Source organism: Echiichthys vipera (genome assembly GCF_963691815.1).
Source record: "Echiichthys vipera genome assembly, chromosome: 2".
Classification (NCBI taxonomy): Eukaryota; Metazoa; Chordata; class Actinopteri; order Perciformes; family Trachinidae; genus Echiichthys; species Echiichthys vipera.
This window is the reverse complement of record NC_139827.1, coordinates 13,432,664-13,448,881: the sequence shown is the minus strand read 5'-3', so window position 1 is coordinate 13,448,881 and position 16,218 is coordinate 13,432,664. Positions and strand designations below refer to the sequence as shown.

At 37.5% G+C, this 16,218-nt stretch overlaps 1 protein-coding gene across 1 annotated transcript; it reads left to right on the top strand.

Annotated features, from left to right (window-relative positions):
- The first annotated feature begins 5,411 nt into the window (after nucleotides 1-5,411).
- Nucleotides 5,412-14,931, top strand: LOC310961518 (polyunsaturated fatty acid lipoxygenase ALOX15B-like). The gene is made up of 15 exons (XM_083933623.1): nucleotides 5,412-5,442; nucleotides 5,607-5,783; nucleotides 7,377-7,575; nucleotides 7,696-7,777; nucleotides 8,002-8,124; nucleotides 8,218-8,321; nucleotides 9,057-9,223; nucleotides 9,348-9,491; nucleotides 10,650-10,853; nucleotides 11,048-11,134; nucleotides 11,247-11,416; nucleotides 12,747-12,868; nucleotides 13,015-13,115; nucleotides 13,843-14,013; nucleotides 14,204-14,931. The coding sequence occupies exons 2-15, from the start codon at nucleotides 5,631-5,633 to the stop codon at nucleotides 14,381-14,383; spliced, it is 2,007 nt and encodes a 668-aa protein (XP_083789749.1). The 5' UTR covers nucleotides 5,412-5,442; nucleotides 5,607-5,630; the 3' UTR covers nucleotides 14,384-14,931.
- Nucleotides 14,932-16,218: the final 1,287 nt, after the last annotated feature.

Below are 16,218 nucleotides of genomic sequence, written 5' to 3'. Positions count from 1 at the left end.
TACTTATGTGCTGTGTAAATGCACTTAGCTGAATTCCACCCCTGGGAGCAGGTGAACAGATATAGATATAAACAGATATTAAAAAGTAGAAGCATACAATGTTAACAATAACCAGGCCTAAAAAATAAAATAGACAGAAGCAGCAGGGCAGATGGACCAGAGAGAGAAAGGGGGGTGGAAAATAGTTCAGATAACACATTTATCGCTCATTGGCTACACAATGACATGTTTTAGGAGGAGATGTGCAGACAGAAACATGTAGAACACAAAATATTAAAAATAAATGACAACTTGATATGTAGATGTGCATTTAAAGTGAAATGAAAAAACATAATATTCACATCCCAGTGAGTTTACGAGACTTTGAATTATTCATCATAACAAAGCATAAGAATAATTAGACCCAAGGCCTTCCACGGACACAGCATGGCTAAGTAATGAGTTACAATGGAGCCATAAACAGAGAAGATCATTATGTCATTCTGCTAGAATTAGGATGGCTATATTTACTATTTCTCTTGACTGTGCTCTGTCTGTTGTGTTGGTTAACCTGCTAATAGACTGAGATTGCAAATACAGTCCCCTTACTCAAAATATCACTGCTTAAATAAAGTAAAACTTTATTGTATTATTGATGTAATGCTTTCTTTTACACAGGCGTTTCCCTTTCACAGTTGAATGAATCACGTCCAGACACCTCATAAACACTTGTATCAACCTGTCGTGTCAGCCCTTTGTCTACACAAGTGATTGTCGCAATCTTTCTGATTCAGCTTCCACAGAATATGGGTGGTGGCATTGGTCCATGGTTGCACTAAACTTGACTCTTCCTCTTCCTCAAACCACATTCGGCCAGCGTACTGAACTGATCACTCATCGTTTACACAACACTAATAGATAGTATGACTGCAGACCAAAATACTGCCAGAATCTATTGCAGATTAAATCCTCACAGATTATTATTATTATTATTATTATTATTACAATAATGATCTAAAACATTTCATTGTCACTATTGTTTCTGTCTCTCTTGAGTAATTGTATAACTATTACTTATCCAATTCAATTCTATTCAGTTCAATTTTATTTACAGTGCCAAATCATAAGAAAGGTTATCTCAAGACACTTTACATATAGAATAGGTTAACACCGAACTCTATGACTTATTCATGATTAACAAAGACCCAACAATCCCCCATGAGCAAGTCACATCTTTATTACTTAATTGATACAATTTATATCTTTAATTAAAAACAATTATTAAAAAACAATTATTATAGCTATTATATACCGTATTAACCCAGTAATTTTTTGCACACAGTGGCCACGAAAAGTTTTAACCCTTTAACAGGCTGGAACGTTGAACAGACCCAGCTCTACGGAGGACAGCCATCTGTCTCGACCGGTTTGGGAGGAAGAAAAGGAGAGAGAAAGAGAAAAAGAGGGTGACAGACAGATTCCCAGACAGAGAGACAAAAATGTCCAGCTGTGGTGAATATTGTAGCAAAAACAGCTGAGTTTAGCTAGAGCAGCAAACAGTGAAAGGAAAAGTGTTCAACACACAGAACCTTTGGCGCTGTATGACCTGAAAGCAGAAGTATCCCAGAGAATCTCAGCGGAGGACTTGACCTCTGTAAACTGTCACAGGGCCAGGAGCACCAAAAGGACCGAAGCTGGCAAGCCCAAAATCCTGTCTGTGTCGGCAACCTGTCAAGCGTTATCAGGGGTTATTGCTTCAAACATTATCAGTATCAATAGATATGGAAAGTCATAAATTTCAAAGGGAAAAACCTCTGAAGTTTCATTTCCGACTCAAAGGTCATGCCTCACCAATCCTGACATCACAATCCAACAGGTCCTGCGTGTATTGATTCCAATGGGAGATGTAAACATGAACACTGATTATGGCCTTTCCCTTCACCCCATAACCACTGAAGTAAATATTGGACCCATTTTTCACAAGCCACCTCTGGCATAAAATGGCCTTTTCTGACAGACAGATGAGGAGAAAATTAACTTTGTTTGAGACCTGTTTCTGTCTCAGCAACAAAGTCTCATGAGATCTGCGAACACGGCTAAGCTTACATTCGCAAACGCCTCAGACAAATACATTTTGCAATGTTAAATATGGCTGTTAGTGTGTAAATATCAAATGTTAGCAAAAGAAGATATAAACAATTTATGTACCCCATCACAGCGACTTCCTGGTTGATCGAATAAGGAATAAGGTGCCAAAAATTGCATTTGCCCAAAGGCCACTAGGGGCCGGTTTCATAATAGAGCAGTTTCTCATTGACCCCCCTGTTAAACAGGCCGTTTCCACAGCAAAATTAAACCTGCTTAAGGCCTGGTACAAAAACATTCTAGTCTGAATGTGTAGGTCATATCTCCATGACGACAATGAGGGGGGTTAATTTTTTGTACCAGGCTATTTTTTTTTATTTGAGGTTAATGTTTATGAATAATTAGGGGTGTGGATGTCTTGAGTGATCACTAGCCGCTGGCCCTCGCTTCACTTTGGAGGTATACGGACATATCTCCCTCCCCAAATGTCACATTGATGTAAGAGGTAAGAGGAAATGAGGCGGAGTCAAAGCGTATAAACATATAATTGACAGATATACAGTGCTGTAAAAAAGCACTTCTTCCAAACTTTGTTGCATTAAAGACTCAATTTAAAAATAGATAGAACTGAAATATCACATGTGCAAAAGTTTATGATCCCTTTATTCAGTGCCTTGTTAAAGCACCATTGGAAGTAATACCAGCCTGATTCCTCTTGTGTATGAAGATACTGGCTTTACACACATCAACATCACTAGACTCTTTATATCTGATTAACAGGGAACCTTACAAGAGATACCAAAACCTCTCTGCATTTGAATGGATCTCTATGAGAATTTAAGATGGGACTAGATTCAGATGCAAATGACACTGGTACAGTATGGAGCAGGTGGTTTGATAAACGGCAATAAGTCATCAGGGGTCCGATGGATCAAGTGAGCCTCAAACCATCACTCTGCTGTCAGATGTGCAGCAGAGGTGGATGGATAACTTGACAGGTTTCTTCTCCTGACTAATTCTTAAATAGAGTTCAAGAGAAAAGTCAGTCCAGAGATTCAGCCCTTAAAGTAAGAGGGCCCTTACCTGTTTTAATAGAGAACCCTATTATTCTCCTAGTTGTAATATTGACATAAATTACTCAACGTTTCTCAGGAATTCTAGAGTTTGATAGCGCAACCTTGAGTTGTTACCAAGTGATTGCCGCAATCTTTCTGATTCAGCTTCCTGATTCTGGGTGGTGGCATTAGTCCATGGCACTTAACTTGACCCTATCTCTCCTTCAGAACACAGTCAGCCAGTGCACCAAATTCCTATTGAATTATGTTGACATAACTGAGATAAGCAGTACTGCCATTTACAAGGAAGTAAATTAAATTGAAATTTACACAGTACAGTATCTATATACACAGTACAGTATCTACATAACTGAGATATGCAGTACCACCAGTTACAAGAAAGTAAATTAAATTGAACCACTGGCAAGGTGCGTAAGACACCTTGAATGCAATGAAAACAGTCCAACAGCTTCGCCTAGGGCTAAGAAAGCATTCACACTGGTTTTGTATTGTTCCTGTGGTTTTGCAGGTGCATGAATCCTTAATACATATCCAACATTTCATCACCAAAATAATTATTTACACTGTACAGTATCTAGACACTCCTATTAAACTTCATGTATAAAAGAGCAACAGGTGGGGATTACTTTTGCCAAAACAGCACTCCATCAAAGGAACGTCTTTGTCTCATTAACAGGTAAGTGCATCGACTTTATTATATTTGTTTAGAAAAAAAATACATATATGAGTTGTTATAATACTTATTGCCAATTCCATTTTCATTGTGATACAGTCCAACAGCTTGGCCTGGCTGGGGCTAAGAAAGCATTCACACAATCCTGGCACAGTCCTAGTGGGCTAACCACCGACTTTAGCCTTGGGCTTGTCGACCCTGCTCCAGAGCATGGTTAGACCCGAGTTTGAAGGGTTAGCCCCTGAAAATCAACTTAAACAAAGCTAAGAGGTTGATGGTGTTGAAAAGAGGCAAAGTAAACAACAGAATTCTACAATGTTAAAATGAGTAGGTTGTTCCAATGGAGACTTAACCTGGGGTAGTAGAAGTGAAGTGTGAACCCGTTAGCCCTGGGCTAAGAAAAGGCAATGCGAAAAACCCTGAAGAGAGGTGATAAGTTATATGTTTTAGCAATGATGAGGCCATTATTGGTGGTTTAGTACTTGACTACATTAGCTCCAGAAGTGTTTCTAGTATTTTGTATGTAAAAAGGGAAGACCAAAATTAGAAACACCTTTCATTATAGTCAAGTGCATCATCACCTTTAACTATGAAAACATTGCGTTACTCTGGCCCTTCAGCACCAACAGGCCTTCCACTAGTTCCAGGGTGAATTTCTGGGTAAGTGTATCTAAATCAGGGGTGCCCACTTCTGGTCCTTGAGGGCCACTATCCTGCATGTTCTAGGTTTCTCCCTGCTCTAACACGCCTGATTCTAATGATTTTCAAACCTGTGCTTGAGAACGAGCAAATCATTAGAATCAGGTGTGTTAGAGCAGGGAGAAACCTAAAACATGCAGGACAATAGGTGCGTTTCCACTGTGGTCGACTACCCAGAATGAGGAAGGTCTATCTCGCCAAAAATGCCCCTAATTTGCATGTGAGTCGCTCAGGAGGCAGTTTGACCAAGTAGAAAGTGTTTTAAGTAATGTCCACTGTCCATGTGACTTATTGCACAAACTGACCTAGCTAAAACCAGCTTTCACATCAACTATTCAAGTTTTACTTTCACTGTTACAGCTCCTGCTTCTGCTTTTCTGTTTTGTTTCCAGTGACTAGACATATCATCTGAGATGTCTTATAAATACACCCTGTTTCAGCTTAATAAAGAGTCCAATATTTCCTCTGAAATGTAGTGGAGTAGACATATAAAGTAGCACAATGACATAGTATTTGCTATGATACAGAAAATGGTTACTACCATTTTAATGGTCTGATTAATCTGGATAAACTGTGTAGGTGAACATTTCTGTAGCATCTAGAAATCTTAGAATTTAATCAGAATAAATATTTTAATAAAAAAAGCTGGTTTATAATTATTAACATCAGCTTCCTGCTATTGTAAGATAAATAGGAGTAAGGAGTAATTGTTCACACTGTACTGGACACGCCCACAAATCTGTATCTTGTCTTTATTGGTGGTTTTGAAGGTGCATGAATAATTTACACATCCAACATTTCATCACAAAGGCTAATTATTTACACTGTACAGTATTTAGACACTCCCATGAAACTGCATGTATAAAAGAGCAACAGGTGGGGATTACTTTTGTCAGCAACAGCAAAGGAACCTCTTTGTCTCATTAACAGGTAAGTGCAATGACTGTAATATATTGGTGAGAAAAGATACATATATGAGTTATCATACATTTGCCAATTCCATTTTCATTGAGATACCAGTATTTTAAAGATTCTTTGCACTCAGTTGTTCAGTTCAGTGCTGAGAAAGATTATTATTGTTCCCTGTCCACCAGGATTCTTCTGCTTCAAGAGTGAAAATGGTGGAATATGAAGTGACCGTGTCCACTGCCTATCTAGATGATGCCGGCACTTCTGACCATGTCTTCATTAAACTGTTGGGCACAGATGGGGATAGCGAACGCAAAAGTCTCACAGGCCCTGAAGGAGTATTATGCTTTGCCAGAGGAAACGTAAGTCTGAAATATCCCTAAAGGGTGGTATCTCAAAATAAAAGAACCTTCCAGTTGAGGAATCCTCAGAGTCTTTTCTACTAAAACTGAATGTCTGGGGAAATGATATATATATCATTTCTGGTGACTGGGAAGCAGCATGTGCTGAAGCACAAACACAAACTGTTAACACTCAAATCAGATTGCTGCAATATAATTGCAATATATATATATATATATATATATATATATTTGAACAGGAGAAAGGGACCTTTGTTCCATTATGTTTGGGACAAAGTCCGAACATTTTAAATTACCTGTATACTGTCTTACTTGCAAAAATAGTTTATTAACTAGCCTAGGTACTAGACCTTCATCAGGCAAAACCATGGACGTATTTCCCTTTCCTATGCACCTGTCTTAGGTTATGAATGAATGAATGAATAGTTTCTTTTGGTTTAAAAAAATATATAAGGCTTATTTTTGCCTATCCTATACAATCCATTAAGATAAAATAATCCAGAATATCAGCAATGCAAAAAAGAAATGAAAAAAAAAACTACTTTCCTTTAAATTATAATCATTCTTTGTTTTACATATGAATCATTTTACATTGTAATCCTTAATTATTTTCCATTGTAAGGCTTTTCTTAAACTCAACAGGAGCTACACATTTTCAACTCATCACACAGTCCATGCCATAGTTTAACTCCATAAGTGGGACTAAACTGTTCAAAAAGATTTATTGCATACATAAGTGAATGGCTCAAGGACACAGTCAGTTACTTCTTTTATAAGTGAAGTATCGATAGTATTACCGTCTGTGGATTTTTTATTCTTAAACTTCCTGACAACTTCTAACACATCACTCTCACAAACTCCTCCAAGGAACATAGAATTTCTTCTGTCAGATGCTAAATCATAAATATTGTCTTCATCAATAAGAATTATTTCCTTTGACAAATTTGGGCCTAAATTAACAAAAAAATCAATTAAATTTTTTACAAAACATGTTAGAAAATCATTTTTACTTTAGTTTTTAATCATATCATTAAGCACACTCCAGGTAGCCTTAATATTATTCTTATGTTTTTGAAACAGTTGATCATAAGTCTTTTTTTTTTTGGCAATCTCATAATGAAAGTCAATCTATTTTTAGATTTTTTATACTTGTCCTCAATGGTTTTCCCCTCTTTTTGGGATTTCGTCTAAATTTTTTCAACGGAAAAAGCCTGTCTTAAAGGTTCAAGAATGTATCTAAAAATGCTTTCTAAAAATGTGTTCGTATTCTCTACATAAATAATATATTTTGAAAATGATGAATACAAATATTTATGTTTAAATAAAATGTAAAACACTCTTCCTCCACTTTACCTATAAGAAATTAGGTGCACATTAAATATCAATTAAGACAAGCTGATTGAAGCCTTGCCAATGCGGACTCATATGTGCAGCAACAGAATTCGTATTTGTATTTTACGTTTTATTTTTTCCGCAATTTTACACACATAAATGTTATGCTAATTATAAGGATGTTACAGCTCAGTTCTTGATTTTCAAATTCACTTGTACTCTTGTATACATATTTAAAACCAATTTTTGTTTTTACTCCAGGTGTCAAGTTTTACAGTCTCCTGCCCTGCCTCCATTGGAGAGCTGGTCCTGATAGAGCTAGACAAACAGCCCTCCCAGACTCCAGAGCCATGGTTCGCAGCCAAGATAGAAGTAAAATCCCCTGAGGGAAACATATACAGGTTTCCCATCTACTGCTACATCACTGACAGTGAAGTGCACCGCTTCAGAGAGGAAAGAGGTTTGTGGAAATTAGCTTGTACTCTTTGCACTGACCACAGAACATGTAAAAGAAAGTCAAATTCTCTGTCTGTATATATATATATATAATTTTACACCTTGTTGTGGTTCTTTCTTCAAGCGCTGGTAGACTGTGAAACACAGAATACTTTCATCTGGCAATCCTCGAAGGTGGAGCTAGATCGGCGAAATGAAGACTATCGGTGAGAGCTTTAAAGGACATCAAAACTAACTCCTCCACCTCCTTGGATATATTCGTGATATATAATGATAAATTCCCCACCATATGACATCGTTATAAATTCTAAGGTGTTTAAAAATGTGTTTAGTATATTGTGTTTGCATATGGCATAATTTAACTGCAGATACACTTGTATCTAGGCTGCTGAAAGTTCCTCACTACTCTGCTCTTTTCTATTGTCCTCAGCTGGCATGTGTATGCAGAGGGACTGCCTCACTGCATGAAGGCAGACAGTATTTCTTCTCTGCCTGCTGAGGTCCAGTTCTCCTACAGCAAGGACATAGACTTTAAATTGACTGCAGCGGCAGGGTGACATCCTCAATCTAATTTTAGATATATACTGGTACTATTAAATGACTTAAGGCATCATAATCAAGTTAATCTTTGCTTTTATTTTTCAAGGCTGATTGAGCTGAAACTGAAGGGACTGACTGATTGCAAGGACAACTGGTCTGATATTGATGATATCAAGGGGGTGTTCTGCTGCAGGCAGACTGACATATTTGGTAATGTACTATCATGGTAATGTTAATGGAATACTTGATACTGTATGCATAATAATAATAATTATTATTATTATTATTATTACCATGTGTCAAATCTGCTTATGTGTCTAATCTGCTTATTGTTATAATAATAATAATAATTGTTATTATAATAATAACAAAGTTAGTATTCGACAATTAAAACAAATGGAAGTGAATAAATATAGGGAGTTAACAGATCACAGATATAGGCAGTGACCTGAACATTCAAGGCATTTAAAACAAGCAGTACACCTATCTACGTATCTAAATTGTTGTGTGTGAACGACTGACACGCACAGACGTTTTGCTTCAGCCTCATGTCTACATCAACACTTCCTTGTTTTTAGTTTTCACGTGCTTCACGCGTCACGTAACATCCCATAATACTCAGTCTCTTAAAGGTCCCTTAACCCCTATTTAGCGACATACAGCCAACCCCATGTATCGCAGTGGGACCATGTTATTAGAACATAACATAAATGTCTATGAGTGTCCTTATTTTACGCTCTGCTCATGAAAAAATAGCTAATTGTATTTCATTGGATAAGACTGTTGACTCTGAAACAATGAGAAGCAGTGTCCAATCTTGCCTGTGACTATAAATTCTGTGTAATACTTCGTTTCCCATCTTTCAGTTTCACGATGTACAGTTAGGCTGATTTCTAGTTTGAAAAGTCTGAAAGTCAATGAAGTTCAACTCTGTTCATTTTCCAGATTATGTCCAGAAGCATTGGAAGGAGGACGCTTTTTTCGGCCACCAGTTTCTAAATGGTATAAACCCCATGATGATCCAACGTTGCTCAGTTCTGCCCAGTAACTTCCCTGTCACTGACGCCATGGTCTTCCCCAGTGGTCAGTTCACCTTGGAAAACGAAATGAAGGTGATTGTCTTGACCTTGATTGATCACAGTATTAGAGAGAACCGTGTTTACTTTTTATATGCAATATCCACACCATATGCATGTGAATCAAATCCCTACTCAATCTCACAAAAATTTCAAACAGAAAGGCAACATATTCCTGTGTGACTACAAGTGTTTGGATGGACTGAAAACACACACCATCCATAAGAAGATGCAGTACTTGACGGCTCCCCTTGTCCTGCTCCACAAAACACCTGATGACAAGCTGATGCCAATTGCTATTCAGGTAATTTATCCGCTCAATTATAGCAAAGAGTGCAGCTTTAATATTTTGTATTGATTTAAGCTTTAGTAGGTAGGTTTCTATAAATAAATATATTTTTGTCATATTTGCTGAAAATATTCTTACAGCACCTCGCCTCCGAGGTGAAGTGAGGGCCAGCGGCTAGCTGTCACTCACGAGGCCTCGCCCCTAATTATTCATAAACTTTAGATAATAATTAATAAACTAAAATAAAAACTTGCATGGTACAAAAAACATCACCCCCCTCAGTGTAAACATACAGACTAAATGTGTTTTTTTTTTGTACCAGGCCTCAAATAGGTTTAATTATGCTGTGAAAACAGCCTATTTAACATGGGGGTCAAAGAGAAATTGCTCTATTGTGCAAACTGCCTCTAGTGGAAACTTGGTGAACTGCAGTTTTTGGCACTTCTGCACTGGATCAACCCGGAAGTCGCTGTGGTGGGGGATTGGTTTTAAGACATAAACATTTTAGTGTACCCTTTAGCTGTCAGTTGGGAGTTGCTTGGCTTTGGAGCTTTCCCATTTTACAGCAAAATAGTACAAGGAAATGTTTCTAAAAGCACTTCATGTGAGAAATTGGCAGTACAGTAACAATTTTGATTCATTTTGATTTGAGTTCACCTGCAGTCATTGACACTGCATCAGAGATTGCTTGGCCCTAATTGGTTGTTTTCCTTCAGGTATCTTGCAGATAACATCAGAGGCACTTGTGGAGGCAGAGGCAAATTATTTCTTCACAGATTGTCTGACCCATTGTGCTGGAATATCATGACAGATATAAAAAAAAATTATATGAAGTTACCTATGTCAACTTTAAGGCAACTATCATTCGAACTGTATGATGTAGGTTCCCTGAGACAGGAGCAAGACACAGGGTTTTTTGCAAGTTAACAGCCACCATTGCTAGTGTCTAGATTGCGACTATTAAGTTGTGATACACAAGAACTGACTTATATAAGACTGAGGAACGCAAGGCTTCTGCTCTCAAGTTGACCCTATGCTCTGAAAAGCAGATGAAAGCTGTAATAAATGGACAAACATACATCAATCCCAAAAGAATTCTTACACATAATTGATCAGTACTGGTAATGGATCAAATGAAATGACTGAACCATATCCCCTTTCCGTCTCCTGCAGCTGCAGCAGACTCCAGCAGATGACAACCCCATCTTTCTTCCTACTGATTCTGAGTACGACTGGTTGATGGCTAAGATTTTTGTGAGAAGTGCAGATTTCAACGAGCATGAAAGCAATTCTCACCTGCTGCGCACTCATCTGCTGGCTGAAGTGTTTACAGTGTCACTGTTGCGCAATGTGTCCAAGGTGCATCCACTGCACAAGGTAACTGAATGGAGAATACAGAACTTACTGTAGTCATAGTTTTACCAATTTGCTGAATTTTGTATACTCCAGACTAAATGAATCAATTTAATTTGTAAATATTTACAAGTATTTTATATTGCTAATTAGTATTAAGATTTCTATTTTTGTTAACATGTAATAGTGTTACTAACAGAGTTCTCTCTTTCTCTCAGCTCCTCGTACCTCACACTCGATTCACTCTGCAGATCAACTTCTTAGCTCGACGTGATCTGATATCTGAGACTGGAGTTTTCACAAAGGTATGAAAAGACCAACTTGTTCAGTAGACCATTACCTAAAAAATGTTTTGTTTCCAGTATCATGTAAAGAATTTGTCTCTAACAGCATATGACATGTTTGACTGTTTCTTAGTTTGCAGCTTCTGGTGGAGAGGGTATGATGACACTCCTGAGAAGATCACTGTCCTCAGTGACCTACAGCTCCCTCTGCATACCAGACGACATTGCTGAGCGTGGGCTGGAGAATGTGCCGAACTTCTACTACAGAGAAGACGGACTGAAGCTTTGGGACATCATCCACAGGTAGTATAGGCAATTTCAATTGTGCATTTTGTTTATAATAATTGGTGTAAAATCATGTATGTTTGTGAAGTGTGGTAGTTTCCATGCTATACGCTATTTCTTTAGAGGCCTTGAAGTACACAAATGTAAAGAAAGAAGAAAACATGCTTTACACAGTGTGTCTTAAGGCATATACAAATCTGGAGGCTTTTTCATGCGGTTAATTTGCATGTCAATATATTTTGTTATGAGAACTTTCACACAGAACTCGAATATCACACGGCGATAAAGCAACAGAATTTCATCTGCATCCTGAATAAATTCCTCAATTCAACCTTGACAAAGGCAGTGCTCACCAAATCCACTCCTTCTATTCATACGGTACCTTTCACAAGAAAAAGCCCCAGACTGTGTTACTGTTGAGCTGATCTGATCAGATTTCAGTACTGGAATTGCTTCCCTTTTCCATTGGCGGGGAAAAATGTTGTTAAACATGACAAGTGAAGGTGTTTAATTTAAACAAAGCAAACAACTGATTGAAGTAATGGTAATGAGGACAGGACAGAGCAGCTGCTGTCCAGCACAAAGGCTACATGTCTGTAGTGGAGACAGTAGGGAGCCGCAGTCCCCACAGGAAAGCAACCTGAGAATATAAATGTAGGATGAAAGAGTCCATAGCGGTCCACGCCCCAGCTGGGCCATCCTACCTACCAACTAGAGCATAGCCTGATTTTGCCACTACAGATCAATAGTGACGTAAGTATCTGGCAGCTCTAACATGACATAAGCCTCTTTCCCGCTAGGCAAAAAACCACTACAGTCTGACTTTTGTTAGTTCATGGGAAATGCAGGTTTTTATTTGTCCCATCATGATCCGGGACCTCCCATATTGGGATCTGTATCTATTTGATTGGATCTAGCATCTCCTTTGTCACTATAAAAATCTGTAAATATATGTTTGTGTTATAGGCTATTTTATGTTATTTGTTCTGTCATTTTTTATTTAGCACTTTGGGTTCCTTTCTAAAACTTATTTAAGACACAATAAACAGGAAAAATGTCAAAATGTCATTCACATTAGTCAATACTGCCCCACAGCAAGAAAGCATATGTGCTGTGCAGTGAAATAAATATGGTCAATTCCCATCTTTACATATGTTTACTCCATTGTCATGTCAGATAAAGATTATATTTTATATCAGTGTACATAGCATTGTTTATTATGTCTCTCTTTAGTTTCAGCCCAGTACGCCTAGGTGTGAACCAAACACTGTGGTCCCTGATTTATTACTTGTCTACTGCAGTGTGTGAAAAAAAATGCAAAAAACATTTTTATCCACATTTTTCAAAGGTTTGTGGAGGGAGTGCTCAGCTTATATTACGAGAATGATGCTAAGGTCCAGAACGACTCCGAACTGCAGACATGGATTTCAGACATTTTTGAACATGGATTCCTTTCCCAAGCAAACTCAGGTGAGCTTTAAAGAAAAACTCAGTCTTACTGATGAAGAATGTGCACATTTATGTGCCATTATATTATCATTGCAAACATATATCAGACTTTAACCGTGTCATTTTCTGTAGATGTCTTTAAGTCATTTATTCCCTCTAATTCTCAGGAATCCCTCAGAAGTTCACCACCGTGGCTGACATGGTCAAGTTTGTCACCATGGTGATCTTCACTTGCTCAGCACAGCACTCGGCTGTGAATGCTGGACAGGTGAAGCACTTTCATTTACTGGGATGATCAATTATAATGTTGCTATTTTTGTTGAATGTGTTCATGAGGTTTCACATTTTTTATACATCTTCAACTTTGAGGATTGTTAGCAAGTCTTTAACATAAAGAGCCTATAGTTATATTAGCAGGTCTGTGAGGTTGTACCTAGGCACAGTGATGCTTTGAGCTAAATACAAATAATGTTAAAATACTCACAAAGAGAAAGCTAACATGCAGACATTGAGCAGATATATGGTTATGTTTACAAAGATCAAAATCGTAGTTTACCACATCAACATTCAAATTCCCACCGAGTACAGTTGAAGCTGGTGGGAGGGTCATTTTCAGATAATTGGGACAAATAAAATTATGATCTGATGATAGCGTTGGATGAAAAGTCAGAGGATCACCAAAGTTATAACAGTTCATCCTCACATCAACATGAATTATGACAGATTTAATGAAAATCCAGTGGAGAGTTGTTGAGACATTTCTCTGAAAACCACAAATGTTAAGCTTATTGTGGCGCCAGAGGAAAACGCAGGGGATTACAAAAGTCATTAGGAGTTATCCTCTGGGGACCATGGATGACTTTGTTTTGATCCAAATTTCATGGAAATACATCCAAAGGTTGTTGAAATATTTTTGGACTGACTGACCAACAGACTGACGTGACATGGTTTTAAAAGTATTGATCAGTATCCTGTCAATAATCCATCCATCGCAGTATGACTATGGTGGCTGGATGCCCAACACTCCCATCTCCCTGCAACTTCCTCCACCAACAACAAAGGGGACAACTAGTGAGGCCACAATGCTGCAGACATTGCCTGACATGGGGACAACAGCTAACGGAATGGCCGTCTTGTGGCTACTCAGCAAGCCGTCCGTTGACTTCGTAAGTGCCCAAAACACATTTATGTTCCAGTTGTGTAAATTAGATTAATATGTATCCTTTTTTCACTGAGAAAAAGCTTGGTCACTTCCTACAACTGATGATTATATTTCCAATAATTTATGTTTGATAAACATTTAAATGTTAGAGTAAAAAAAATTATATATGTTTAATGTTTTATCAATTTCATCAGGTTACTCTTGAGCAGTACCCAAAGAAATATTTCGAAGAGGAGATTCCCCTCCAGCTGATAAGGGCTTTTCAAGGAGAGCTTCAAGTGTTGAGTTCATACATCAAGATCAGAAACACGAAACTGGATGTCCCCTACACATACATGGATCCAGAGAAGGTAGAAAATAGTGTGGCCCTTTGAGTATCAGAAGGCGTGATCTTCACAGCAGTTGGCCAAATTCAACTTTATATCAGCAAAAGTGATAAAGGGAAGAACTACATGCTCTGTTTTTAACTAATGCCATAGTGGAGAGAATCTACTGCATGTGATTGTTGTATGCTTAGCTTTAACTGTGGTGAAAATGCACTGTTTCTAATCAAAATCCACAGCTTTATTCTTCGTCTTGTCCATGAATATACAGGGTAACTTTTCAATGTAAATTACTGTGATTTTATAACATTTAGCATTATGATTGTAACCCTTGATAAGTAAACTGTGTCTTAAATAATTGTAGGGACCTATGTTTGCTTTACTTTATGCTGTGTAACGTATCTGTATGTTAGAAAAATAGACAATGACTGAAACAAGACGAACTGCTCAATGAACTGTGTTTCTGCTTGATCTCGCAAAAAACAAGTACTTATCGCACAGAACACGTTTAATTTCATAGAAGAAAGGAGGTTCCTGGGTTGAGGGTCATGAGGGAGTTTTTTTTCTCTGAATAAAAACTTTGTATTTTATTAACCTTAGAGAGAGACTGCACTTTCATATCTGAGCTGTGTTCCTCCCATGTATGTAATAAAAAAAAATACAAACACATCATACTTTCACGTACAAAATGTGACCATATACACTTGTCAGCATGAACATTATGTGCTTTAGAAATGAAAACACACCATAAAGGTGGATATAAAATTAAGGTGGATGATTTCTCATTTAATAACCACAGCCTTAATAAAACACAGTGCCAGAAAAATGATTTAGTAATTAATTTTAAACGGCTGTATATCTATATTCTATCAATTCTTTACATTATAGAAAGACATATGTGTGTGTGTGTGTGTGTGTGTGTGTGTGTGTGTGTGTGTGTGTGTGTGTGTGTGTGTGTGTGTGTGTGTGTGTGTGTGTGTGTGTGTGTGTGTGTGTGTGTCTGTATCATTATTAGCATATTTACTAAAAGGGACACTCAACAAAGGTGTATTTATGGAACAATAAAATCTCTGAATCTCACACAGATGTGACACTAACAGGGAAGTTTAATGGGAATATCTTAAGTGATGAAGTCATGAAAGTAACAAACTGACTCCATCTTCATTCATGTAACCTCATTAGCTGTAATGATCATACCATATTTATAAAAGAAAAACGACTAAACTAATGTGGATCTACAAACAACAGTATGCTGTTTGGCTGTGTTCTCTTTTTTTTTTAATTGTTGAAGGAAGACACAACAGGAGATTTAACAAAGGCGGACACATGAGAATATACAGACACAGAAAAGGATTACATAACCACTGGTGGTACACAAGCTCTCTCTTGTGGTACTTGAATGTATTTCCAAAATAAAAAAGCAACAAACAGGAAAACATTAATTTCTAAATGAATATAATACTAAGAAAATAATTGTGTGAAATGTAATTTAAAATAAGTTAAGCATTTTCTGTAGTATTTTAGTTCCAATAACAGCCTGCTATGCAGTCACGTTCGTGAGTTATGAGCTAAACTGATGGAAGATAGTAAGCAAAGTTAAAATGATTGGCTTTAAAACACTGACAGGTCCGTTCTGATGCTGCCCTTCATACAGCGTGACTGTGGCTGAAGACAGTCAACAATAAATAATCTTCTGATTATGAAATAAACCTTCCTGAAGCTGAATAGTGTCGGCCTACGCTGCTGTATTATAACATTGGTCTTAGTGGTGATACTTTAGAGAGTGTGATATTTTCTGAGGTGGCGCGTCATGTGCAAAGTTTACCACTGTTATATTCTTATTATTTCCCTGAATTGCCCCCCGGGGACAAATAAAGTTTTATGAA